The sequence below is a fragment of the Ambystoma mexicanum genome, chromosome 11, assembly GCF_040938575.1.
Source record: "Ambystoma mexicanum isolate Mex_15411 chromosome 11, UKY_AmexF1_1, whole genome shotgun sequence".
Lineage (NCBI taxonomy): Eukaryota > Metazoa > Chordata > Amphibia > Caudata > Ambystomatidae > Ambystoma > Ambystoma mexicanum.
In genome coordinates, this window is record NC_090934.1 from 1,033,425,498 (window position 1) to 1,033,452,952 (window position 27,455).

The 27,455-nt window shown below is 45.0% G+C and overlaps 1 protein-coding gene across 1 annotated transcript in view; it reads left to right on the forward strand.

The window, feature by feature from the left end:
• AGBL1 (AGBL carboxypeptidase 1) overlaps window positions 1-27,455 on the forward strand; it is a 3,520,373-nt gene that overhangs the window by 545,680 nt on the left and 2,947,238 nt on the right. Inside the window, exon 6 of the mRNA XM_069624284.1 lies at window positions 5,227-5,264. Within this exon, the coding sequence (XP_069480385.1) occupies window positions 5,227-5,264 (38 nt within the window). The remainder of the gene's footprint in view (window positions 1-5,226; window positions 5,265-27,455) is intronic.

Genomic DNA, 27,455 nt, shown 5'->3' on the forward strand with positions numbered 1-27,455 from the left:
ATGGGAACCCCCACATGGCAAAACCTCTCTTAAGGTTTTTGGATTTGTCACATGGTGCGTCAACCGAGTAAGTTTCACATGTCTTACACATGGTGTAATTCCCGCTAATGTTTCTTGGGTGTTCTTAAGGGCACATCCACCCACTAATATTGCTGTATTCTCCCACAGTGTACAGTAACCCATTTCGGTTCTCACAGCGTGCAGACTCCCAATAAGGTGTATTGCTCTTTCACAGGGTACTGTCAACAAATAAAGTTCTCAAGCTCCTCCACAGAGCATTTCATCAATTTCTACTGCTCTCCCACGGACTGCTGTCACTCTCATGGTTGAGGGAGAACCATTGTGAAACCATCCCTTCCCATGTGCCTCCTTCCACACCCCTTGAGCAAAACCCATATTGCATTTGGCACAAAGTCCAAAAACGAGTTACAAGTCAATTTTGGATTAAATGTGCACATACCACAATTTGAGTGACAGGACCCAAATTGCGGCGTAAGGTTGTTTACTGTTTATTGCTTTATATTCCACACAATGCATGCTGATTTGCCTCTTAGTGCTTGAATAAAAGGGACAGGTAAGGATCGCTCTCCAGGATGGCAGAAGTGCATTCTACAGTCAAAGCCCTGGGACAGAAAAGCACGGGTTGACCTAGGGTTTACTGATTGAAGGCGAGGGTGACAAGGAGGTTGTTTGTTTGTTTTATTGATTTGTAAAGCGCACAAAACCTGTGGGTATCTGGGCGCATTGCATAGGATGAAATAGTTACATTTACATAAAAGAATACATTACAAGCATAATATAACTATATGGAAGTAGCATGTTACAAAGATAGGGTACAGAGGAGTAGAATGACAGTGGTTAAGACATAGTATAGCATTATCTCAGGTAACATAGGTGCCAGCAGGAATCAGGTACAGTACAAAGGTCCGGACAGTTTAGCTTCACGGTTGTGTACAACCTAGTGGCATACCGATGTCGTTTGTAGCTAGCCATGTTTTAGTATTTTTCCTAAAGCTTAGGAAGGTCTGCTCTCTACGGAGGTGCAAGGGGAGGGCGTTCCAGTATTGGGCGGCTTGGACAGGGAAGCTATTCCCACCTGCCCTTTTCATGTTGAATCTGGGAATTTTAATGCAACAGGATGTGGCAGCCCTCATAGGGCAAGATGAGGATTCTCTGGTAATTATTTCTCAAAGGTACTGTGGGGCAGCATTGTTTAGACATTTATGGGTGACAGAAACTAGTTTGAATTGAATCCTATCCTTAATGGAGAGCCATTTGGTTTCTCTTCTGTCCTCTGAGATGTGTTCTCTCCTTGGAATGCTTAGTGCAGTTCTGAGACCATTGTTATGTAATATTTGAAGTTTATTGGTGATCTGTTTTCTGGCTGCAGCATAGAGGGCATTGCAATAGTCGATTTTTGACAAAATGAAGGCTCTCGCTAGTGTGATGCAACTCTTGGTAAAAAGGTAGGGTTTGCAGGCATGAATTAGCTTGTAAGTATACGCTGTTGTAGATGCCGTGGCATCGACTTGCTTACACATGTTCAAAGTTGAATCCAGGTAGAAACCTAGTGTTTTGGTTTCTTTAGCGACTTTAATGACAATGCCATCAATATTGAATGATGTATATTGAGCATCAAGTTTATAGAGGTGTGCTGGTGCACCTAAGATTAGGATTTCTGTCTTGTGGTCTTGTCGAATTGGTCTCTTCAATTCTAAGAGGGCATGGCCGGGTGTAGCAAGAGATATTGGGCACAAATCCATTGAGACTTTAAAGTGTTTAAGACTGCTACAATTAATTTCAGATAGAGTTATTCTGTTAATTGCTGGGACTCTGACAGTACATCACTATGCTGGATCCTGGCTTATTTGGTTTAACATATATTGAAAACCCTTCGTACCTCGGTACGTAGAGCGGACTGCACTCCTGAGAGCATAAAGAAAGAGTCACCACTTAAGTCCAGGCAACACAAAATATCTTTATTAGTAAGTGTGCCTGGAGAAAGAAAACGACGCGTTTTGCGGTGTTCCAACCGCTTGATCACGTGAGGAAAAGTGACACAGATGTGGACCAAAATATACCCCGACCTCTCTATGGTTATGCACGGAGTGTCTATGCATTGGTGGAGATTAACTATTACATAATACGATCAGCCATCTTGGAATGTTATGATGCCTGCTAATTCAAGCATACACTAAACACATTGCATAAATCAAGGGCTCATATTTGGTCTCATTGCGATTGCCGTGTTCGGCGAATGGAGATCAGCAATAAATGTTTAATTTTGAATAAACTTGTATAGGACGTAAGCAAGTTGTAGCAACGTCTTATAATCATTTGTGGTATGCACGAATGCTAGTCCTCTGTGTATAAAGCAATGCTACATTTGGCACAAGTGGCCATAAATACAAAGAGGATCAAAAAGAGGTAAAGTGCCCAACAAGTCGGTATCACTACTCTCTAGAAAAAATAAATAAAATGAAGATATACATTGTTGACCACCTGCTCGCTTCACACAGCAATCGCCCTCTCACCCATTTACGGGATCAGCTAATGACTTCATATTCGGTAAGTCCGACATCCAAATTTCTCAAATATGACAACTTACAAGGAATAATAGAAAGAGGTGCAAATTAGCAAAGCAGCAACTATATAAATGTGCAAAATTAAGCTCGAGCAGCAATCATAAAGTGCATAGTGCTCTCTGTCCATGCATGCGTCTACATAGAATGAAATATATATATATATATCTTTGAAGCACTGAGAAGACGTCAGGCTGGGTGAGTAGCACTCTTCATAGTTTAGGAATAAACAAAATCCGGACATCCAAATTGAAAAATAAGATATATTCTTTATTAGTGCCTTGCAAAGTGGCAAAATATAATTAAAAAGCCATGGAAATAAGGCTCTCCCAAAGTGCAAAAATATGCGCGTTTAGGATATATGCCTGCCAAAAGCGTGTCCTTTATGGTGAGAGAATATTTGTAAATGTAGCAGTTGTGATATATCTGAAGTCTTTACCACTTGTCACGCTCAGAGTACAAATACTGAATTATCTGTTTGACTTTTTTGTCAAAAGGAGTTATTTGCACCAATATTGTACTCTGTTCCCAGCAACGGGGCATCATGTACATGATTCAGGCAAGAACAATACAAGTAAAACAATGCAATGAATGTTGAAAAATCTATACTTTTCATATGTTAGATAAGCATAGAACAGTGGCCCCCAGTTTACCCATAATATCAAGCAAAGTAACAGCATAATGGGGATTATTTTGGAGTGACCAGTAAAATACCACAAACGGCCACTCTATGCGGTCCTCTCCGTAATATTTTGTTTAGTTTGTTTTAGGCAATGCACATATGTTCTACTTGGAAATCTTAGTGGACATGGATTTTCATGCTGTTGTACACCCATTTACAAAAATACATGGACATGATGGTGGCCATGTCAGTGCATTACACATGACATTTTCATGAAGCCCTATGGTTTTCACCTGTTTTTTGAAGGTGCACATAGCAGGTGGTATTCCATGCAGATTGTTGCCTATAGAAACATGAAAATTAGATACAAGTGGGTATATGCGCCTATTTTCTGCACAGTGCACGTCATGGGCAGATGCGATCCTGCTCTTCCTCACACAAGAAAATACAAGAAAATCGAGCTGGTCATGATTTGCAGGTGGCGACCATGAGCCATATTATATAAAAGGCCTTAACAATACCATGGCAGTAACTGTAAAACCCATTCCACGGGGTTACCAGTGGCAGTAAATACTTCCGGGTTAATTGCTAACTGGGATAAAAATACAGCCATCAGAATTGTCTCATTATTGGCAATTCTCACTATTGTAGGCAATAAATGGAAGCTTTAGCTGTATTTACATCCAGGGACGTCATGCCAGAGGTAGTGGAAGCGACATCACACAACCCTTGATCTCTGATAACATCACAGGAAGTGATGTCATTTAAACCCACCCCACGAACATCACAGGAAGTGATGGCACGCAACCTCCAGATGTGTCGAACACCCATGTTTCCACCCAGAACATTCAAATATACACAGTCACATTCCTACTCATTCACTCACTCATACACCTTCTCTTATATCCACTGTGCGTTCTCCACACAGGCACGCACACACCCAGAACTTACAAACACACACACTATCACATTTCCTCTCATTCTCCCACCACTCACTGACCCATAGCACATACATACATCTGACACACACGTCACACATGCAAAATACACATCACATGAAAAAATAAAAGCCTTCTTACCTGTTTTTCTAGGTGCTGCTCACAAATAGGAACCAAGAAGCTGGGAGAACTTCCTGGTTCCTGTATATGAGCCGTGAGGAAGCCGCAGGAGAAGGGGCCGGAGTTGAATGTGGCAAGTGACACGTGCCACATGTCATGGTCAGCTCACCCTATTGAGCGCTACCTCCTCACGCTGCAAGCCCCAGCCCAGCCTTCACCCTAATGGATGAGGACTCGCCTGCCCCCCACCCCTCCAACCTGGTTTATGTACCCGCTACTTCAGTGCCCAGGAGCTTGTGTTTAAAAAAGATAAAAACATATTTTTGTATACAGGGGTTGCAAGGGAGACAACAGGCAACCCCCAAATGACCTCCCTGATTACTGCCCAAAGTAAGACCAGCTTTAAGCTGCTCTTATAAATGTAAGCAACCATATACAGCTTCTACTCTATGAATGGTGTGTCACATGTGAACAGTGCTCTCTCTCTCTCTCTCTCTCTCTCTCTCTCTCTCTCTCTCTCTCTCTCTTTCTCTCTCTCTCTCTCTCTCTCTCTCTCACACCCACCCCCCCTCTGTTTATGTGGGTGGGTTGGGCATTCGGGGGAACATGCCTGGCACTAACATTTAACAGTAGTTGTGTAAGTGCTGGAAAAAACAGCAAAATAGGTTTTGTACAAATTGTGTTTTTTTAATGTCTGCAGTATTTACGCTCAGCACGCAAAGGCATATCTCGGACGGTAACACGTCATTTTAATTCTGCTGGCAGTATTCCCCGTTAGCTCAGCAAAGGCCATATGGTGATAATAATTTAGCACGCGCTGGCTGTGTATGAAGTAAGGTCCCACATCTCTGCCAGTAGTTACAATCTATCCACCAATGAAAATGACAAATGCTGTGTATTATAATATGAACAACAGATGTTTTGACCATAACTTTTCAACAATGTGTGTCTTTTCTTTGCTTAGGGCGGCCCTTGAAGCACTCGCAGCCCTCTTAAAATCAAGTAAGTCTGTGCCATCTACTTATTCTATTTCCGCAAACAAGCACTGATTCCAGTTAATAGAAACGCATCACGCACGTTCACACATTGTGAGAGAATAAGGCCGTCTGTTACAGCGAGCAGTCATTGATAAAGTAATAATGCCAACACCAGGGGGCGTACAGAGCCAGCAACATCCTTCTCTCAGGCTTTGTTGAGGGCTCAGGGCCTTTACCAGCTCTGTATGCCCGCAACAAAACGGTGGTAGCTATTTGCACCCTGGGGCTTAATTCGGGGAAGGAACATATCGTTGTTTTGTTTTTGGGATGCATCACAGGATGCGCACAGTTTGCATATGTCCAATCTCCCATTGAAAAAAAGAAAAGATGAACAAGATAGCCACCACCATAGAAAACGGACCACATCCCTTTTTAATGTCTACTGTGGCAGCCCTGTGCAGATGGGACGGAGTGCAGCAACCATAGCCTGGCCTGCAGGTAATAGGAAAGAGGGACTAGGAGTGACGGGGATGATGTTTGCACAAGTGGGTGGTGAAGAGGTGTTGGGGAGGTGATAGGGGCCACGGTGCCACCAAAGTTCCCAAAAAAAGGATGGTGGCATCAGGGGAAAGGGCACGGTTGGCTAGTGGAATGTGGGTGGAACCTAACAATTTCCACCCACTTTTAAAGCCCCCTGGTTGGCCAAGCACCCTTCCAGCGAACAAATCCATCAACAAACTGGATTTAGAAATAAAATGAATTAAGCAAAAGAGGTGGTTCTTAACTTGTTTGGAGACACATTTGTTTGAATTCATGAGCATGGGGAAAGGTAAAGTATATTATCCTCTGCTGAAAGAAAAAAAATGAAAATGTAACATAAATTGTCTCGCAGAGCAACATCAATGTTTTTTCAGCTAATGAAATGGTCCACTAAGCATTCCAACTGTACAGAGTCATAATGCCTATTTATATATAAATAATGCATTATGGCTATTTATACAGTTAGAGAGTAGCAAACCTAATGTGGGTAAAACAATTGCCATAGCACGGAGGAAGCATTGTACGGAGGAATAAGGAGCAGGCCTGCAAGGGTTAGGGGGCCATGGAGTATAGACCAAAGACACAGGCTGGAAGAAGGAGGGGGACATGAAGAAGCAGAAGGAACTCCACAGTAAAACTTGGCAAACGAAGGCAGGAGTGGCGGCAAGGAGCTCAGATTCAGAAGAAAATGTCAGATTTCTGGGGAGAGAGGCTAGAATGTAAAAGAGTAGTATGCCACACGAGTGAGGACAATGAGGCCCGTGGTGGCCCTGGCAGACATAGGGCCTCATTACACGGTAGGCGGTAAGGGTTTACCGGTACCGGTATTTTACCGGTACCGGTAAATCCTTACCACCTTACTACGAGGTCCCTTTGCGGGTTGGGGAATTTAACACCTGCTTTTTGCAGGCGTTAAAATCCAACCCGCAAAGGGACCAGTGGAGCTAATTACGGTACCGCAATTTGCGGTACCGTAATTAGCGCCTTCCCCATTCCCATGGAGCCCTATGGGGCAAAAATGGGAATGGGGAAGGGCAATGGTGGACGGGGGAATCACCGCCCCGCCAACCTTGAAATGGGGCGGTAATTCCCCTTTCCACCAAGGCGGTGCCGGTATTTTACCGGCATGAACCATGGTGCTAATAGCACCATGGTTCACCGCCTTCCGTGTAATGAGGCCCATAGACTCACTACTAGGCAGCAATCAGCAAAAAAAAAACATATGTGGATTATATAAAAAAATAATACATTTTGAAAAAACCCAGTAAAGATGGGCAAAAGAAGTCAGTGAGATAAACAAGGGGAGGATGGCAGGAGAAGTAAATAAAGAGGTGAAAGGGGACACACATCAAAAGATGACAAGCAAAGAGAGATCATGTGAGGGAATGGCTTGGAAGGTTATTATATACACTTTCAACTGAAATGTGAGAGGGCGACTCAAGCAGAAAGACAGACAAAGAGGGAAGCAGGGCAAGATGTCGAGCATTAATGTAGGGCTTATGGGTGGGGGGATCGAGACAGCTCAGTGGGCTTTTGTATGATGGTCATGTAGCCCCCATTTTCAGCCTGTGGGACATCACTGCAGATCAGATTGAAAGGGCAGTCAAAAGGACTGGCGTTGAGATACGGATTGAGGCTGAAATAAAGAGACATCATAGTTTGAGTGGGGCAGACCTGAGTGGCAAAATTGGGCACAACAGCATAGAACCTGCAGAGGAGCACACAGAGAGGCTGCAGGCCAAAGAGAAGTGCAGCCCAAGCATCCGGGAAACATGAGAGGAGGCTCAGGGGCCAGACCTTTATGGTTTTCCCTGGTGAGGTGACACGGGGGAACGGGGCAAGTGTGGAAGCCGCACAGACATCAAGGTGAAGATAGTGGTGGCGGAGAGGGAGCGAGGCAGGATGTGCCATATTGTTGTAATGTCAGACCGAAAGGGAAAGGGTGCCAGAGTCCAACACATGGGGGAAAAAGCATGCATCTTCCTTGGAACACAGGCCTTCTTTGGGGACTTCTATCCGGTGTTCGATGGAGCTGATTTAGCCGCGACTGAAACACGTCTGGGGATGCTTGTGGTGTTGTGCAGAAGGGATGTGACCTAGCAGTTTGGGCTGGACTGCGTGTGGGTCCAAGCATGATTTGGATATGGTCTTTCCCCATTCTGTAATAGCGTGGCAGGCAAAGGACGATGGTCTAGATGGTTGCCCAGAGCAATTGCCAACGGTTTAAGATTCATTCTAACCCTTGCAGCCATCACCTCTTTGCTTTGCTGATTTATCGCCTCCACTGTGACAGGTGGTAATAATAATAATAATAATAATAATAATAATCATAATCATAATAATAATAAATGATGCTAAACATATGGCACCGTGATAATTTACTATCTTTGCAGCTGAAGATGACCACCATTTGTTAGTCATTAAAATAACTTTCAGATAAAAATATAATTCAAAATGCATTCATCAACAACAATAAATTATTCATGAAATTACATTACAATAATACAATCAAATGACAATTTAATGAAACACCACCATAAAATAGATCAATACAAAAGAGAAAAAAATGGAATCTAGGATTGATTTCATTAATGACTCTTCAGCTTCAGTGCATATCGAAGATAAGTAGGGGGTGCCCAAGCTACTGATTGAGTATTAGCTAAAAGTCTAAAAAACAGGGCAGGGCTACATTGTCTCAGGTGCATATTCTGCTTTATCATTTCAATAGTTATTTTTCTGATGTAAGTGTACACAAAACACAGCAAAATAAGAAATGTGTCATATCCTCTAGCACCCCATGGCATAATGCACAACTTGAATCACTCATAATACCATCAGTGGTTAAACGCCACTTTCCAATGACTGTCCTGAGGGGTCATTAATTAAGCCTTGCCTCGTAATCAGGCCGCCCTCATGTGTCCATTGTGTCCATCGCAAACAATCTAAGATCATGTTACTGGTCAAAACAATATGTGCACTATTTGAAAGGTTTGCCAATTACTTATTTTCAGGACCCATGTCATCAATAAATCTAGGTTCTGCAAAGCCATATTGCCATAAGCTGAAGCAATAACTGATGGATTAGTAAAACAGGTTGTTGCATTGGCAAGGGCAGGGTGCTCCTGTACATAGAGGATCCATGGAATAGATAATTAGCCCTCAATGAAAGAACATGAGATACAAGCAGATGTGAAAAACTTGCTTTGTCATTTGACCAAACCTTAAGCCAAAGCTCGACTGGAAACCATGACTCGTTGCAACCATATCTCATCTTCCGGGTATTGCATACAGATCCTCACGGCCATATTTTGGTAATTTTCACGGTGGAGTGCAAAAGTGCAGGGAAAGGTGATGTACATGCTGGCAAATGAGGTAAATGCCAGCTGCCATGTATGCCTGGCAGGCAGGGTTCACAATGGATCCCTATGGAATCCACCTGCAAAAAGCAGACAGGCTCCATAGGGATCCTCAGCATTTGCACCTGCATGAAAATACATGTCGGCACAAATGCTGAGTTGAGTATTGCTGTGGTGGAGAGGAAGGCAGGGTCAGAAACATAAGTGCATTATGCCCTTCCTCTTGGCCATACAAATTGATAAGGTTGTACGTATTGCATTTCCGGTACACAGGGCAAAACATAAGCCCCATAGTATCCAGGCAGTTCAAATTTATCAATGTTTAACTTATCGTTGTACTGTGTATCACTGTTTTTATGAGCTGAGCAGTAAGATAATCAAGCTCAGATATGCTCCCTCCTAGTGCCTCAGTAGGGATATAACATGAATATTGCCACTGCAATACTGTGAATAAATGTTTTACTTTACTTTACAAATGTATAACGCGCTCCTCAGAACCCGGAGGTATATGGGCGCGACAAGGACTAACAATCAAATACAGAAACGTGGAGTTCAGCTTATGGGAAACTGGGGTGGGGGCATTGGTTATTATAGAGGGAGCTAGCAGGTTAGTTGAAAAGATGCGTTTTTAATTTTTTCTTAAATTTTTAACTAAGTTGATCTTTTAATTTCTTCTGGCAGAGAGTTCCAGGCCTTCGGGGCTGCTGCGTAAAAAGCGCTCTGTTTAACCTGTGAGAGAGTGCATCTTGGCTCTTTGACCTATAGTGTGCAATTTGATCTGAGCACCCAACATTCTCTCTTGCACCACGAGACTCTACATCCATCCTAAGCACTATACAACAGAAAGTAATGCCACTCTAAAGATACCGCAGCACATCTCATCGCGGATCCATTTTGGTGGTGGCAAATGAGTGATGTGTGTGTGTGATGAATATTTGCTTTATGCCAAGAAGGGAGATGTGTTGTGATGTGCTTCGTTGTGATGTGGTGAGATCTGGAAGGAAGGGAGATGTGTTGTATAGTGCTTGGGATGGATGTAGAGCCTGGTGATGCAAGAGAGAATTTTGGGTGTGACTGAGAGAATGTGTGCAGCTAAGGTTGAAGTGAAAGGCAGTTGAAGAGCTCCTGCCTGGGAGATGGAGGCCAGTGGTTACCTCTGTAACATCTTACTATAACTGAATGAAGCTGTAATATAGGAACTGTGCTGGAACCTACCTGTGTGACTGACGATCCTACTGTATTTCACTTTCTTTTCATGCAATATATATTTCAGTTATGTATGTCATTTTTTAGAGGTCCCCGGGAAATTCTCCCACTTGTCAAACATAGTAAAATTATTTCACCTGGATAATATAATTGGTGAAATAGGAACACTGGGATTTGAGCTCAGTTTTCAATGTGTTACAGTGTGTAATCTGACAGCAGGTTACATCGCCTCCCATATCATCTTTAGTTTTAGAACAATGTTAAAAGCTAGAGAATTCATTGGTAGAGCAAAGGCATTGCTGAACCATGGGGTCTGGATTTTCGGTCAGAGCAAAACATGAGCTGGCATGGTAAAAGACTTATACCTGGCTTACTGCCTCCTCAATAGTGCCCACAACACAAAAGCTATACCTGCACCCTGTGTGCCCACCCCCTACAACATAAGACCCTCACTTGTCATCCTGCCTCCTCAACAGTATGCTTAAGATACATTGTTAAAATGATTTATAGAGTAACACTATAGAGTATACGCCTGTATGAGGGAGGATTTCTCTACAGATAGTTAAGTAAAATAACGCACAGTGATGAAAAGTGATTTCCTCTGGATTACAAAATGCATGTGTGGAACGTGGGGCTTTGAGCCCTGTCTTCCTGGTTCCACAGTTTCCAATTCAGAAAGCATATGACACTTCATCTTCTCCCATTCAATCTATAACATTAGAAACAAATCAAATGTTTTCTGCAAAGTTGTTATTCAGGGGCTAAACTAGTATACTGTTCTATACATTTGGTTTCAAAGTGCCAATGTATCTACAAGGGGCAGCATATTAATCGTCTGTATGCTGAGGCAAATACATCTGAAAAGCAGACTTAGATTATAATTATAACAAAAATGTACTAGAATTATAATCTTATATTATACAATTGTGTGCACTTTCAAAGCACCAAGTCACATGATAAAGCAAGCTGAACTAATATAAGAGAAGTAGTAAATGAAACATATGTTCATAAAGCAAGTATGCATCACTTAGTTAAAAAAAAAGAAATGGGATCAAGCAAGTCCCACAATCGGGTGCAGCGACATGCAGGTAACACATAGATATCGGCAACAATCGACCTGTTGACCTACCATTCCAGATGCGTACCTCTGACGCATTCACCCTATTTTACTTACCCATCATCCTCTGCACCGCATTCTCAGTGCCCACTTGATACTTATAATTAACGCACAGACCTACATTCTTTAACTGTTAATTCCCTTCCTTTACTTTGTACGTACATTTCTCCCTTGCCCACATTGCACAATCACCAATTTTTGTGGCACTCACGCCCTTTATTTGTCCATCTCACCAAGCCCATTCCATTGTCCTGGCCTACAGTTACACAGTAGATCACCTTGATTTACCAGTCAGCTACTCCAAGACACGACAAGAAGCCATGGTCGTGGTCTTCAGGTAATTTGACCTTTGAAATGCACTCGGAATTCAATTCATTTTCTGGGGATTCAGATCCTGAGTACTACATCAAGGATATTTCAGAGAAACGTACCCATTTCAGACATTCTCGGAGGATCTTGACCGGTGGGACAAACAGGAAATCTCTTGGTTCAGCAAGATAGCAGTGGTGAAAATGAACATAGTCCCTAGAATACTGACTGTATCCCTGTCTGGCGCTATCTGTCAAGATCCTGGGCCCCAGCTTGCATGCATTTCAGGTGAGGATTTTTCAGTTTATTATTGGAAAAAATAATGCACACATTCCTAGAAGGGTCTATTTGGGGTGAGATGTGGTGGTATGGGAGTCCTTGATGTCCATCTTTATTACCTAGCAGCTCAGGGTTCTCAAAGCTTAGGATGGGAGAGGAAGGACTTGAAACTTTAATGGAAATTAATAGAGCATCCGATGACCCTAGTTCCCCTACCCCAGATCCCCTTCTTGAATATTGCATGGGATAGGGCAAGTTAAACTGCATTGACCTCGACTACTACCACCATTTGTTATTGGAAGAGAGTGACACACAGATGGGAAACGCTGGTGGGGATGGCCCCCCTGACACCTATATGGGATAACCCAGAATTCCACCAAGGCATGGCTAAGAATCAATTTAGGCATTGGATCACTGGAGGGTTGTCACATTTGCAGCAATTATAGAAGGAGGTTAAGCCACTGACATTTGCCGAATGCAAAAATGCCTTTCAAGTGGAAGAGAATGAGCTCTTGCATTATGCACAGGTAAAACATTGGGCCTTCCAGTAATTACTAAGATGCTGAGCTGAAAACCATTAAATGCTGTGGAGCTAATCTATAGGGGTGGGACATAATAATATATTATTATAATATAATGAAAACTATTAGATAGATTTGACCGGCAAGAGGGGTTGACCTATATGATCAAATTGAAGCAGGATTTGGGGTGGAAATTCATGGGGAAGCCTGAAACCGCATATGGTCCCGAATGAATAGGTCCCCATGTTGTGCAACTGATAAAGAGTGCATGGCTTTTCAGCGCTATACCAAAAGATTCTTCGCCTCCGCGGACCTCAAGAAGAGAGGGGTAGCCATTCTGCTAAGCCGGGACTTGCCCTTATCCAATATCACCACCAAGCGAGACCCCGAGGGTCGCTATCTCCTACTAAAAGGCCTCCTGTTGGAACTTCCCATCACGATAGCCGCTATATACTGCCCAAATACAGGGCAAAGCACTTTCCTCCGGAATCTCATACCAATACTCACCGCCTTCTCAGAAGGTCGCGTGTTCATAGGGGGCGACTTCAACCTGGCTCCCGACCCAAACCTAGACAAATCGCTTCCTCCATCAAAAGAGGATTTCAGCAAAGCTATTGCCATGGCGGAATTCCTAAGGGAGACTGACACTATAGATGTATGGAGACTGGCCAACGAGAGAGAAAGGGACTACACTTTCTTCTCCCACGTTCACCTGGGTCACTCACGGATTGATCTGCTTCTAATCTCAAGCATCCTCATACCCTGCGTCGAAGACATCCAAATCGGGCTCAGAGCCCTCTCGGATCATGCTCCAGTTATTTTGAACCTGAGGGTATCAGGCCTCCCGGAACCTCCCCAGAGACAATGGAAACTGCAAGACCACATCCTAGCTGACATCGCAATCAGAACAGAAATGGCAGAAGCCCTCAAAAATTACTTCAGGGAAAACACCCCCAAAGACTCCTCGCTGGCAATGATATGGGATGCTATGAAACCTGTCATTAGGGGCACGGCAAACGACTGCACAGCTCGACTCAGACGACTCGGCAAGCTGCAACAAGACGCACTTGAAGCGGAGGTGTCAGAAGCGGAAAAGATTCTTAAACGAGGCCCGAACAGGAAAGCGAGTCGCATGCTACAAAGGGCGAAACGCTCCTTAGAAATGCACCTAGCCGACAAAGCGGCCAGGGCGCTAACATATACTAAACAGTTTTACTATGTCCACAGCAACAAAGCAAACCGGCTCCTGGTCCACAAACTAAAAAAGCTACGAACGAGGAACCTCATCCATAACCTCGCGGATGCGCAAGGGACCCTCCGCTACTCCGTCAAGGAGAAAATTGAAATCATGGCCTCCCACCACAGAATGATCATGTCGGGTGCTCCTACGGCCGAAACAGCGCACACCAAATATCTTGCAGAAGCACATATCGCCGCCCCATCCCCACAACTTGACGCCCTGGAGGCCCCCTTCTCGGCAGAAGAAGTCAGTGAAACCATATCTAAATTGAAAAACTCGACCCCTGGCCCAGATGGGCTTACAGCCCAATTCTACAAAAAATTCTCACATATCCTATCGCCCCAACTGGCTACCTTATTTAACTCATTCCTCCTCTCAGGCACGACCACCCCCTCAATGGAAGAATCAATAACCGTGCTCCTGCTGAAGCCTGGAAAGGATCGGAGCCAGTGTGCCTCCTACAGACCTATCACCCTTCTGAACTATGACGCAAAAATCTTCACCAAATCCCTCGCAAATAGGTTAGCTCCCCTGCTTTCCTCAATCATCCACCCGGATCAGACGGGATTCATACCCGGCCACTGCACCCAAGATAATATAAGAAGAACCATCAATGTCATCGAATCAGCCAATAGAAGGGGGCAGGCATTGATGGTACTATCATTGGATGCACATAAAGCCTTCGATATGCTTGACTGGGGCTATATCCGAAACTCACTTACACACTTTGGCTTCGGCCCAAACTTCATAAAATGGACACTAGCAAACTACCAACACCCATCCACCAGCCTCAGAATGAATGGAGCCAAGTCCGACCCGATCAAAATCTCAAGAGGCACTAGGCAGGGATGTCCCCTGTCCCCCCTGGTTTTCGCCCTCTCCATGGAGCCATTCGCGATCAGGGTTCGCCACAATGCAGGGATCCAGGGTCTGGCGGTCAAGTCCCAAACATATAAAGCCGCCCTGTACGCCGACGACGTCCTCCTCACCTTAACCAAGCCAGAGGACTCCATGAAAGCCCTGTGGAAAGAACTACTAGACTTCGGGGAAGCCTCGGGGTTTAAGGTCAACCTCACCAAGTCCACAGCTTTAAGCATCAACCTTCCCAGCCAGCTACTATCGGACCTGGAGAGAGAATATCAGATCCCCTGGGCCAGAAAGAACCTCCCGTATCTAGGGGTCCAGCTCCCCTCCGCTTTAAGCAGACTATACAAAGCCAACTTCCCGGCACTCCTGAAAGAGCTCAATTCCGATCTCTCACGCTGGCAAAAACAGGAGATCTCCTGGTTGGGAAGAACCACGGCCGTAAAGATGAACCTCATACCTAGACTCCTGTACCAGTGTGCGGCCATACCCACTCCAATCCCGAGGCAAGAGATCCAGAAGTTACAAAAGAACATCATGAGCTTTATCTGGGAAGGGAAACCGCCGCGCATCCCGCGAAAGATCATGATCCGGGGTCGGGAGACAGGGGGACTGGGAGCACCCGACGTTGCAAGATATGCTCTGGCCGCTCAGCTCTCACCGGCGTTCGCCTGGCTCCCCGCCGCCTCCAAGCCCTGCTGGCTGGAGCTGGAGGAGGCCTGGAGCCCAGTCCCTATATCCTCATTGCCACACCTGAAGGACCCCAACGCAAACAAGGGAATGGGTCTTCTGTCGGCAACCGAAAACACAGTTAAAAGCTGGAGGAGAGCGGCGCGACTATGGAGTGTCCGCGGCACGACGGGCCCACTCACCCCGGTCTGGGGAAACCCAGAATTCACCCCAGGCTGCATCCCCAGTAACTTCAGGAGATGGAAAGCTGGAGGGCTGGAGAAGATACAAGATTTTTACGAGGAAGGAAGCCCTCTAGACTTCGAGGCCTGTAAGGCAAAGTTCGACGTGCCGGAGAGCGAAAGATTCAGATACACCCAGCTCCGCCACTGGCTTTCGAACAGAGAGATGAAGCGTCTCGGAACTAGGGCCCTTACAGCCCTGGAACTCACCCTCACAGGCTCCCCTCCAAAGGGCAGAATCTCCACCCTCTACAAGCTCCTGGACAGATCAGACCCATCCCGCAAAGAACCATACATGCTGAAATGGGAAAATGACATCGGGAGGCCAATCGAGCTGGAGGAGTGGAACCACATCTGGACAAGAGCAAACAGAAGCTCGAAGTGCGTGTCCAACAAGGAGGGAGCATTCAAGGTATGCTTCAGGTGGTATCGAACCCCAGAGACACTAAATAAATGCAACCCCTCGATCCCCCCGGCTTGCTGGAGAGGATGCCCAGACAAAGGCACACTCTTCCACCTGTTTTGGTCATGTCCCAAATCTATCCAATTCTGGAAATCAGTGCTGGATCACATCAAGCAAATCACAGGTCTCTCCATCCCATGGGACCCGGGCATCGCTTTATTGGGATCAAGCGGGGAGGGCCAATTCCCCCTCTCCGGGCACAGAGCAGAGTTATGCTCCCACCTATTGACGGCCGCGAAAATCTCCATAGCTAGGCTGTGGAAAAACCCAGAGGGCCCAGCAGTACAGATGTGGTGGGCAAAATGTTGGGACATAATTGCAGCTGAAAAGATAACTGCCCTCCGATTCGGAAACAGAGACAAATTCTCCCTAACATGGGCTCCCTTTTTGGACTACACCAAGAATTTCCCAGGGTTGGCACGTCAACCCCCCTCTTTGCGCTGGATGGACAATACCTAATAAATACAGAAGGGTCAATGCAGTAGCAGAGGTCCATACTGGCCCAAGACCCCGTTGGTGATTAAACCCAGGAATAATACATCAAGCCCCGGACAATCTGACATTCGCTGCCACCCACTCATGACCCAGCGCCTAATATACTTTCATGGATCCCCTCCCGCCCACTTGTAACCCATCACAGCCCACCAGGGCCAAATTAATCGTTTGCCCTTCCCCCGGACCTGTCCCCTGACCTGTTATTACTGTTGTTTTGTTTTGCTGTTTTACTACTTGTATCTTGAAGCTCAAAGTCGCTGCTCGCAGCGCTCTTTATGCACTCGCTAACACCTGATGCAATGTTTGTACTAAAACCAATAAATATATTTTGGGAAAAAAAAGAGTGCATGGCTAAAATGTGCTAAAGGTGCTACCTAACTCAATAGAGGTTGCATAAAATGAACTGCTATTACCCAGCGAGTTGGTGGCGGGGATGTGGCGAGGAGGGCTCACTGATTCACCTGCTGTGAGACTCTTTTGGAAAGAGGAACTTTCTCAAATTAAAGGGATAACAAGACTGCAGTTACCAATGGACCCGTTGGTTATACTGCTTGGTGACAAGGCGGAGCGTGTGTTGCCCATGTCGGGCCCCTGGTAACATTTGTTGGTCACCTTCTGGTGCCAGCCAAAGTTTCCATTGCCCGCAACTGGAACAATCTAGAAGGCCCGATAGCTCGAATGTGTGGGTAAAGATTTGGGTTATTCTGGCTGCAGAATAAATCATTGCACTATGTGATGTGCAATATGACAAATATAGGAATATATTGATGCCATGTATGAAGAGTTCCAGTGGTGACTGCAAAGCCGCCCATGCCGCGACATGGTTCCTTACTATGAGTGTGACCCACTGGGTCTGCTGGGTCTACGCGGATAGGCAAGAGGGAGAGTATATAGAGAAATGTCTTTGCTGTTATTTGTGTTCCATATCCGACACGTTAGGTGGTGGCGGGGGGGGAAATGACCTCAGTTCATAGGGTCATTGCTTGTTTTTTGTTCATTCATATGTACACTGGAAGAGTAATGTTTCCAATGTTTTCTCCCATCTTCACGGTATCAATTAAATGAAAGTTGTTGAAAGATAATGTGTATCTCACTTTAAGTAATGATCATCTGTGCTCTGCAATTTATCTCCATTATATTTGTGTTTAATTGTTAGTGAAATATATGTACTTTGCAGGAGTGCTTTACTGGCATGGGCTCAATTGGAGCATTAGAATCTGTTTGCTGCAGATATGATTGTATGCAGCATGACGTATCACGGTTACTTGTATGTGCTGGTTTACCCAGTTGAGCCAGTTTCTGATTTGATTTTATTTCTAGTTGAGTTGTACCCAAATCATATTTACTAGATGGGCACAGCCCCGCCATATGATTGCTATTTTCTACAGAAAGCTTTACTTGATCATTAAAAGGAATGTGTTTTCTCAGTAGAGCTGTTTTTGATGTGATTTATGATTAATCTGAGTTATCCCAGTTCTGTTTAGCATATGCACAGTTAAAGGAAGATACTGTGAGATATTGGTCATTACGAGTTTGGCGGTTCGGTATCATTTCTGGACCGCCACACTACAACCCTGCAGGAAGTGGCTGTCACGCCCTGCAGGTCAGACCAGCCGGGCCCGACGACATCCACCTGCAAGGTTTTAATGGTAGCACCAGTACCGTTAACAAGAGTGCCAGTGCCTTCGTCTCCCTGCTCCCATTGAGTCCTACGGGGCTCCATGGTAATGTGGATTAACATTTGCTTGCGCCTGACTTCCCCATGCACGGGGACTTGTAATGTCCCGGTGGCACAGGGAAGTCAGGCACCGGTAAAGTGTTGAGAGTCCGGCGGCAACCCACCAGAAACGCCGGCAGGTTTCCTGCCAGAGTCGTAACGAGGCCAATCTGCATCTTTACTCTTTGGCACTGATTAGTATCAGGGATTAGAAAAGTTTCTGGCTGTCAGTATATCTGTGATTTTTTTAAACCCAAAATGTAGTTAAGATAGGATCTTTATAATCCATCTACTGTGTAGAGTGAGTATTCAGGATGTTCTGTGCGCTTTGAGGGTGAGTTATTTTGCTGATCTATGTCCTCTTGTTTTAGTATTATCTCCTGTTATGTGGCCCTTTCGTGATTCAGGATATCTGTATGTAGTGCAGGAAGCTGTTGCCCCCTCACATTTTTTGATTATCTGCTTTAGGTCTTCCATATTTATAGTATCATGTGAACTATATTTTTGCAGGTCCCTCTCCAGTTACTAAGCTGCCTTTTCTGTAACAGCAACACCATTCAAAGCAATGTTTATCATGAGGTTCGCCATGTTCTTGCATTTTACTCTAGAGGAAAGGATTTCACGTTGGGCTCCTTGTTATGTAATCAATTCGGATTCACCCATGCTAGCATAGCTTCCACTCCTGAGCGGGGTATTCCATCTGGAGCTGCCAATATTCCATCTGGAGCTGCCCAGGAGGCAATAGTAAGTAAAGGAAGTATTGGATTTCAAGGCCGGGCCTCATTACAAGTTTGACAGAAGTCCAACTGTAAATCCACCAAAATACCATCAAACTCAATTATCATTACCACCACTTGGTCCTGTGGAGTTTCCACATGGTTACGTGCAGTGGTAAGTCACCATTTTTGAAGTCTATAGGACATGGGGATTTTTAGGAGATTTGCGACTGGTGGAATAACCGTACGGTAAATCCACTGATTTTTGGAGGTTACGTGGCGGATTCACTTTCATCAACAAGCTGGAGGTGAATCCGCTTCTGTTCCTTTGAAAATCAATAGATTTACTGTGCAGTAATTCAGCTGGTGCTAAATCCACAGAAAAATTACCATTTGACAGTGCAGGAAAAGTGGTGGAAACATAATTACCGCCCCTTTTCTCCCACACCACCAAACTTGGAATGAAGCCCATATAGAATGTATGTGCCTATGCAGCAAATCCCTCCATTAATGCTTTGTACAAACTTTACTATCACAAAAATATTGTGTGTGAGTTTGTTTACCTCCAGAGAAGCTTAATGTAGATCAGTATTATGCAACATCCTGTGTCTTCCTTTATTTATGTAAGTAATATTAAGTCTAATAGTGTTATAGTCACCTGCATTTTTTATGGAGATTTCTAAGTGCTGTCAGCAATTAAATAATGCAAAACAACATGAGTATAAAGGCACATTAAAATGTGTTTTTGCACTTTATTAGAAAATATAGGCAGTTAGGTATTCATCTTTGTTCAACATGCAATTGGTTTGATTTGTCAGGGTTATTAAGCCACCTCGGTAAACCTTCTGAACATTGACAAGTGTTACCATTCTGTATTCTCTTGCACATACGATTTTAGGTACTACATCGTTTCAATCAGTTCTCTACTGAGAGATAGCACAGTTATTTAGCTCTTGCAAATACTAGGGTCACATTCCTTGCATGGTTTAAAGTTATTACACTAAGGTTACAGTTTTTGCCTGGTTAAAAGTAATCACACAATTACTAATCAGCCCTCGTTATGTAAAATCTAGCAGCTGCAAAATAAAACAAATATGCAGGGGTGGCTGATCCATAATGGGTATTTTGGGTGGGCGCCGAGCCAGCCCAGTATTAGCAGTCCCTCATCTGAAACAAGCAGGTGATGGAGCAATCCTGGGCTGGCTTAAACTATCAGAGGGAAACCTGGTTTCCCTTTAAAAATGCATAGCCTAGAACTTATGCCCAATGGGTCTGGAACGTTTTGCTTCCCTAGCCTTGCATGGCCTATTGGGGATGCAGGCTGGGGTGCTGCAACTCTGAATGTGTGTAGGGGATACCCCTGCATCTTCCTGCACATTCAGAGATGCAGGGGTGTACTTAAGGGGACGCTCCGCCTCCTCCGTGCATGTTGACAAATGGAGTACCATTAACTTGCGTAATAAATCTTGACAGGTCGATCCCTGCTAAATGCATGATTTCATTGACCCACCTTGCTATGGTGGCAGTCGCTACTCCTCTATGTGGCTTCCTACGCGCTCTTGGTAGTTGTACTACACCTACTTGGTGCAGATCTGCTGTCCTATTTTCGTACTCCCGAATACATGCTGCCCCAAATAATTATGTGGTTGGATAAGGGTATTAGATCACAAGGAGTTTATCTTAGACCTTTTTACGAGCACTAAACGGTTATTCAATTGGGACCAAATGCTTTCTTATCTATGTCTAACACTTTGACGTCTGACTCTCTCCTACGTGACAGACATAGTAACATGGCTAGTTTCCCTGAAAGCTGTATTAGAGACAAGTGTTTATTCACTGGCCAGTTCACATCCCATAATTGTGCGTATTTCGTTTCTGGCGGTATTCGAAAGTGAACACCCTTCATAAGCCTAGTCACTGCCGAATGGTCCCCTAGAGGCGACCCATCTACTTGGTCATGCCCTGGCAATATTGCTGACCTATACATACCTATGGTCCTGAAGGCTTTGCATTCACCTACGAGAGATGCTAGAAAGTTAAGAATTTCTGCTACAGGGGCAGAAATGGGATGAAGACCTATGTCCTACCAGGCTGCCCACCGGCTCCAAGCTGCGTTGTAGCTCCTACGTGTTGCTGGAGCCTATGAGTCTGCAATGAGTCCTGCAGCTTGTTCCGAAATTCCTGGCAGCGACCATCTTTGCCTGATACCTTGCACACCATCAGTGGGAGTGTCCTCTTCACTCTCAGAGGATGAAACAACCCAGTTGGGTCCATGAGCAGATATCCTCCTGTCGGGATCATCTGTGGGAAGTCTGCAGAGAGCTCCATCAACGTCGGGAACCACACTTGGGATTTCCATAAGGGTGCAAAAAATGTTGTAGTCGCATTCTCCCTCCAGATTTTCGCTAGGACTCTGCACAACATCATAAAGGGAGGGAACGCATAGTGAAGTTTCCTGTCCAGGTCTGGAGGAACACATCTGTCCATAGAGCTGTCGGGTCTGGTCTCCAGCTGAAGTATTTGCTCATCTGAGTGCTCAGACTGAAGGCAACAGGTCCGTATCTATGGGATCCCATAATCGTTCTACTTGCTCGTAAACCTTCTTGTTTAGTTTCCAGTCGCTGGAATCTGCAAGGTGGCATGAATTCCAGTCTGCTCTCGCATTGTGTGTTCTCGGCAGCTACTCAGCTGTCACTGAGAACTCCTCCTGTAGGTAATAATGCCAGAAATCCTTTGCAAGTTCTGCTAAGAGTCTTGACTTCATCCCTCCGAGGTGATTTATATATCTGACCACCAAGATGTTGTCCATCTTCAGCAGTATGCAGCAATTTGCTTTGTCTTTCGTGAATGCTTTTATCGCGAATGAACCAGCTAACAGTTTGAGACAATTTATATAAAGCCACAGTTCGTTCACGCTCCATTTCCCTCTTGTCTCTGCGGTACCACAGTCTGCTCCCCAGCCTGCTTTGCTGGCATCTGACTCTACTACTAGGTCCGGACGGTCTCCAAAGATGGTGCTCCCGTTCCATGCTTCCATGTTCTGCTGTAGGGCTGTGTTCGACTCTTGGTCTAGGGGTACCGCCTTCTGGTACCTCAGGGCTTGCTGCAGATGCCTGATCTTAAGCCTTTGCAGCGCTCTGTAATGTAGGGGTCCTGGGAAAATGGCTTGAATGGAGGACACTAACAGTCCTACAATCCTTGCTAGTGTCTGTAGGGAGACAATCTGTTTGTCGAGTCATGCTCTTATCTCTTTCTTGATGTCCCGTATCTTTCTGACCGGCAATTCTAGACTCATTTATTTTGTGTCTAAGACAAAACCTGAGAAATCGAGTCTTTTTGTTGGGATAGTATCAGATTTTTTTGGATTGATCAGGAACCCTAGCGATCTCAGAAGGTTCTTCACCCAGGATATTTGGAGATTTTGCTTCTCCTTGTCATCTGCAAGCAGCAGGATATCGTTTAGGTTTATAAATATACAGATCGCTTTCTGTCTGATGGCTGCTGCTACTGGCCTCATGAGCTTTGTAAATGCCCATTTTTCCAACGCTAGGCCAAAAGGCATCATTTTGAATGGCCATAATCGCCTTTCCCATTTAAACGCTAGAAAAGGTTGATATGTTGTTTCTACAGGTACAGTGATATAGGCATATTTGAGATCTATCCTCGTCAACCAGTCCCCTTCTCTCAGTGAATCTCCGAGCTGGTGAATACCTTCCATCTTGAAGTGCCTGTACATCACCCAGCTTTTCTGGTCTTTTAGGTTTATTATAAAAAATTATAACTGGTCTCACTTTGTCTTTTCTGTGGACCAGGAACATATTGCTTACCAACCTGGGGTTTTGGGTGCATAACTCGATGACTCCTTTTTCAGGAGTTGATTTAGCTCACTGTGCAGGAGTTCCCTTTCTGCCTGAGACATTTGAATGGGCTGGGGACAATATTCCTGCCAGGGTTCCTGTACAAACTCTATCTGTAAGCCTATGATCGTCTGTAGAACCCATGCATTGCTGGAAAGTGTGAGCTAGTTCTGCCAGAACTGTTGAGTCTTCCCCCCTACTGGTGGGTAAGCGCACCTGTATCAGAGCTGTGTGCTCTATTGGCTCCTCTGCCGCTGCGTCCCCTAGGGAAATCTCTCTCTGGTTGGGAAGAACACGTCTTGCTGTCTCTCTTCCCAATAGTGTTCTCTATTCCCTTGAGGTCTTTGTGTGGATTGAAATTGACCGGCCGATCGACCTTGATAACGACGGGTCCTGGCAAAAGCTCACCCGGGGAACATCTTCTTTATCGAAGCTGGCACTTTCTCTAGGGAAGTGTAGGTCCCTACGAACCGCCCCATTTCTTACCCAAATGCTTTTCCAAACAGTAGTCATTGGGCTGCTTCTCCTACCTCATAATTGGCGAGGTCGTTCAGTTTTGAGTCAATCTTTAGGAGGTATACTTTTCTCAGAGGAGATTGCACAATTGGTGTTCCCCAATAAACATACTGCTCTCTGTGTCCAGCTGGCTAGTGTGTCTACGTTGAACTCTTTTCTGGTGTTCCTAGCTCTTTCGGCTAGGTCAATTATTTTTGCTAGTGGTCCTGTAAGGTCCAGGACCTTTTCTTGCAGTTTTTCCATGATCTGTCCATACTCATTTGGAGGTCTTTGGATGACTTAGTGACAAAGGCTTGCATCTTGGGGTTGAGCTCGGGGGGGCATCTGCTACGTTCCCCCGCTAGGTCTGGACGTGGACATTCTGCTCTCATGCGCAGTCTTGTATCTTTATCTAGTGCTTTTCTAATTCTTTGCGCCATGTATTTTGCCACTCTGGGTGGCGGCTGCCAGTCTGATGATTTAGGGTTTCTGATGTCATCGTGGTTAAACATATCTGACAGCTCTAGTTTGACTCCTTCTAGGTGCTTCTCCTTCCAGGCTATATTGCCCCCTTTGGGTTCTACCCGCTCCTCTATTGGCTTGTTGTCCTCGACTTGCGAAGAGGTTGCGGCCTCCAATGATTTTTCTGCGGAGTCCTCGTTCGTATCACCCATATTATCTTCCACTGCGGAGGGGGTCAGGAGGCATGACACTGCTGATCATTGCAGGGAAGCTTGCCTTAATTTATTGAATGTGTCAGCTGCTTCTGGGGCCTTTGCTTCTGCTGCATGCTCTGAAATTGAGGCATTCGAAGAGATCTTTCTCTTCTGGGTCTTGTTACTCCCCTGAGGGCTCTTAATCTCAGTCCCTTTTGTGAACGTGTTTTTTTGCTTGGCTTTGGTGCTTGCTGGCTTAAGAAGAGACTCCAGTGTAGCCAGACTTTCTTGTAGGGGCCTAACCCTTTCTGCCACTGCTTCCACCAGAGAGCCATCCAATACTTCTTAGAAGTTCGATGCTAAGTCTTGTGCATGCTCATCCTCACTCCACTCTTGATCTGACATTTATTATAACTTTTTCTGGGTGTTGTGCCAGGTACCTGTGGGCAGGTGTGATTTCATGTTGCTCTCTTGGATTGCTTTATTAATGTGGCTGGCACCCTGTGCTGCAGCTTGCTTTGCTTCTTTGGATGCTGTACGACATGGGCTCTTAACAGGTAACTGCTTTATTTTTGTTATCAGGCTCTTGTTCGCGTGTCAATCACACATAAACGCTTGTAATTATAATGAGGGATGTCTCATGAGCACCTTAACTAGCTCTGTGTTCGATCAGCGAGGAGCCGGCTCGTTATTGAGAGCCATATTGCTTGTGCAACGCTTTCCCGCTTAGCTACTCCCCCGAAGGGTGGGGGCTTGCGCTCTCTCATTGCCACTCCATGCGACTAAACAGGGTCCCGGGCATGCTCTGAATGAAGCATGGGCTCCATTGACTTGTGTGGGTGCAGCGAAAGATGTATACTGGATACCAACTACTTTATGCCCATCGCTCGATGTGCAGGTTGGCTCTGTGAGTCGCTCCCATGCACGTTGCGCACTCTCACACTGTTGCTTTGCGCATTAGCTAGATTTCGCTGACAGATGTCGCCATAGCTATACTTTTCTTCCCTTTAGAACACTGTACTTTATAGATAATTCATTATTCATGCTGTAGCGACAAGTCTATGCAGATTTTTAGAAAATATGAGCTCTACAATAAGGGTGGGTACTTATCTTGCTGAAGAAGAGGAAGAGCATAGAGACAGGATGTGGATTATAGACAGAGACAGGAAATTAGAAGGACTACAGAAGAGTGTGGGGAGAAAGGAAAATGTTGTTTTAAAGAAAAAAAAGAAAATGAGAGGTGTTATAATATTTTCAGCTATTTGTTAAAACTGCTAAAGAGTAGAAATAAAAGAAATTGAAGCAAAATGCTCATCTCTGGTCTTGACATAGAATATCTAAAGCCTGTTATGCTTTTGTGCTTGTGAGAGAGATCAGCTGGGAGCCCCGGAGACCACGCCTGTGACTGAACTGCATTGTAGGAGCTAATAAATTGGGAAGCCAGCCGCCCTTGCAGCAAAGCCTGGGCGGTAAAGCCAGTTTTGCTTCGAGGGCTGTTTGGCGCGAGGGCATGAGGAGGGGTGAGCGGTGAGTTAACACAACATGAGCTGCAGCAGCAAGTGCAGGATAACCAGAGGCGTTGCTACGGGTGACTGAGGGGGCTATTGCCCCGGGTATTTTGGTTGTAGCCCCGGATAGAAGCTCAGGGGCTACAACCAAACAATCCAGAGATTAGTGTAGCCACAGATCTTTTTCAGACATAGCAACACCCCTGATGATTACTAAAGGATCTGGCTGGGAAGCTGCCAGTGCGGAAGGGAGAGGTGCTTTGTTCCGTGAGCTGTTTGCAGTCAGAGCAGGAGGGCTTCGTAATTCATGGAGTGCCACTGAGGCTGTTTAAAGTCTTAAACTCAGTGATTTTTGACTCCCTCAAGTGGTAAGATGTGGCCTGCGCTGCAGCCAGTATTTGCAGCTTTGCTCACAAACTCGAGCTTGGTTGCATGGATTGCTTGGATTGTTGTGGATCATTCATGTGGACTGAGAGGGAGTGGAAGCATCATTAATGTTTATTGTTATTATTTTAAGGACATTCATCTCCAAGATATCACAGAGAAACAAGCTGTCTGTTCTGCCTTCCGTTAAACATTGATGGGAATTATTCCATATCCCATATTACATATATTACTTATCATACTGAAGGTTATTGGGAGCAGTGTGTTTTTAGGCAGTTTACTGACCCAATTAAGCTGCTTATCACAGGGCTGTGAGGGGAGTCGGACTACGGATGCCCCTTGAGTCAGTCGGGTGTGCCTCTCTGCCCGAGTGCTTGGTACAGACTATATACCCTGTGTGCACCTAGGGACGTCATTTCACCAAATTGCCAGGACCAGTGGATGACACCACCAATGCCTTGCTCCAACACCTTCATGCTTACACAGAGTTACCCTCTAGAAACTTAAGTCTCCAGCATTATCCAACACCATCAACCACAAGCAAACTAGCAAATCAAGTTTCCAGTACCCTTCTTCAACACCCCAGCAGTCTGAGTCTCAATAAGCCTCCACAAACTTCTTATATTAGTATTCAATGCCCTTCAACTCTCTTAAAACACATTGGGCCTCATTACGGGTCTGGCAGTAACTGTGCCGGTAAAACTGGCAGGTTGCCGCCAGACCGGTAATGAATTTAAGGCACCTGACTTCCCGGTAACACCAGGGTATTCCTGGAAAGTCAGGCACCGGTAATTTTGTAACTCCCCAACTGTACATCCATGTGGATAATGGTAAATTTGAATAAACTCCATTCTATGACTATTTGAGAATCAGATTCCATGAGAACTGTAGGTGAACCGCACAGGTGCTCAAAGCAGGTACTAACCTTGAAAAGTATTGTAGGCCAACAAATTCCTTTTCTTTTTTTTTAACCTGGGAGTGGTGGTATTTTTACAGCAGTTGAATTATATCAAAGGCAGGCAATACCACCATCTGTTTTTGGTGCAGAAATCTGGGGTTATGGCAATTCACAGTCCCTCAACAAAATCGAAAACAAGTTCTTGAAAAATGTGCTAATCTTGCCTCAAAGTCCACCTGCAGCCCTATTACATTTTGAATACAATATTGGCTCAGAAGGTGATCTAGTTGCTCTCAAGCCAGTGCTTTAATGACTTAGATTGTGGAGTATGGGTAGCCTGGGGAAGTACCAAGATGCATGAAAACATCTACGAAGTCTGGAGGGAGGGGGGTGTATCCACTCGTTTGCACATGTTAAAGAGTGACTAATCTGAACGAAACGAGTATGGATTATGGGAAGCTCCTGGAAACAGTGAAAAATCTGCCATAGTCAGGATTAAGAAGGCAACAATTTTAAGGAAAATATAATTGATGATAGAGTTACTTGGTCCGGAGTATTTTGAGGGCAAGATAGGTTTTAGCATGGAGAGATACTTTGATTGCATGCCCCCGTGGAGAGATCTATCTATATTTGATTTAGGATGGGCACATTACCCCTAGCTTGTTTTACAAAATCCTAGGGCCT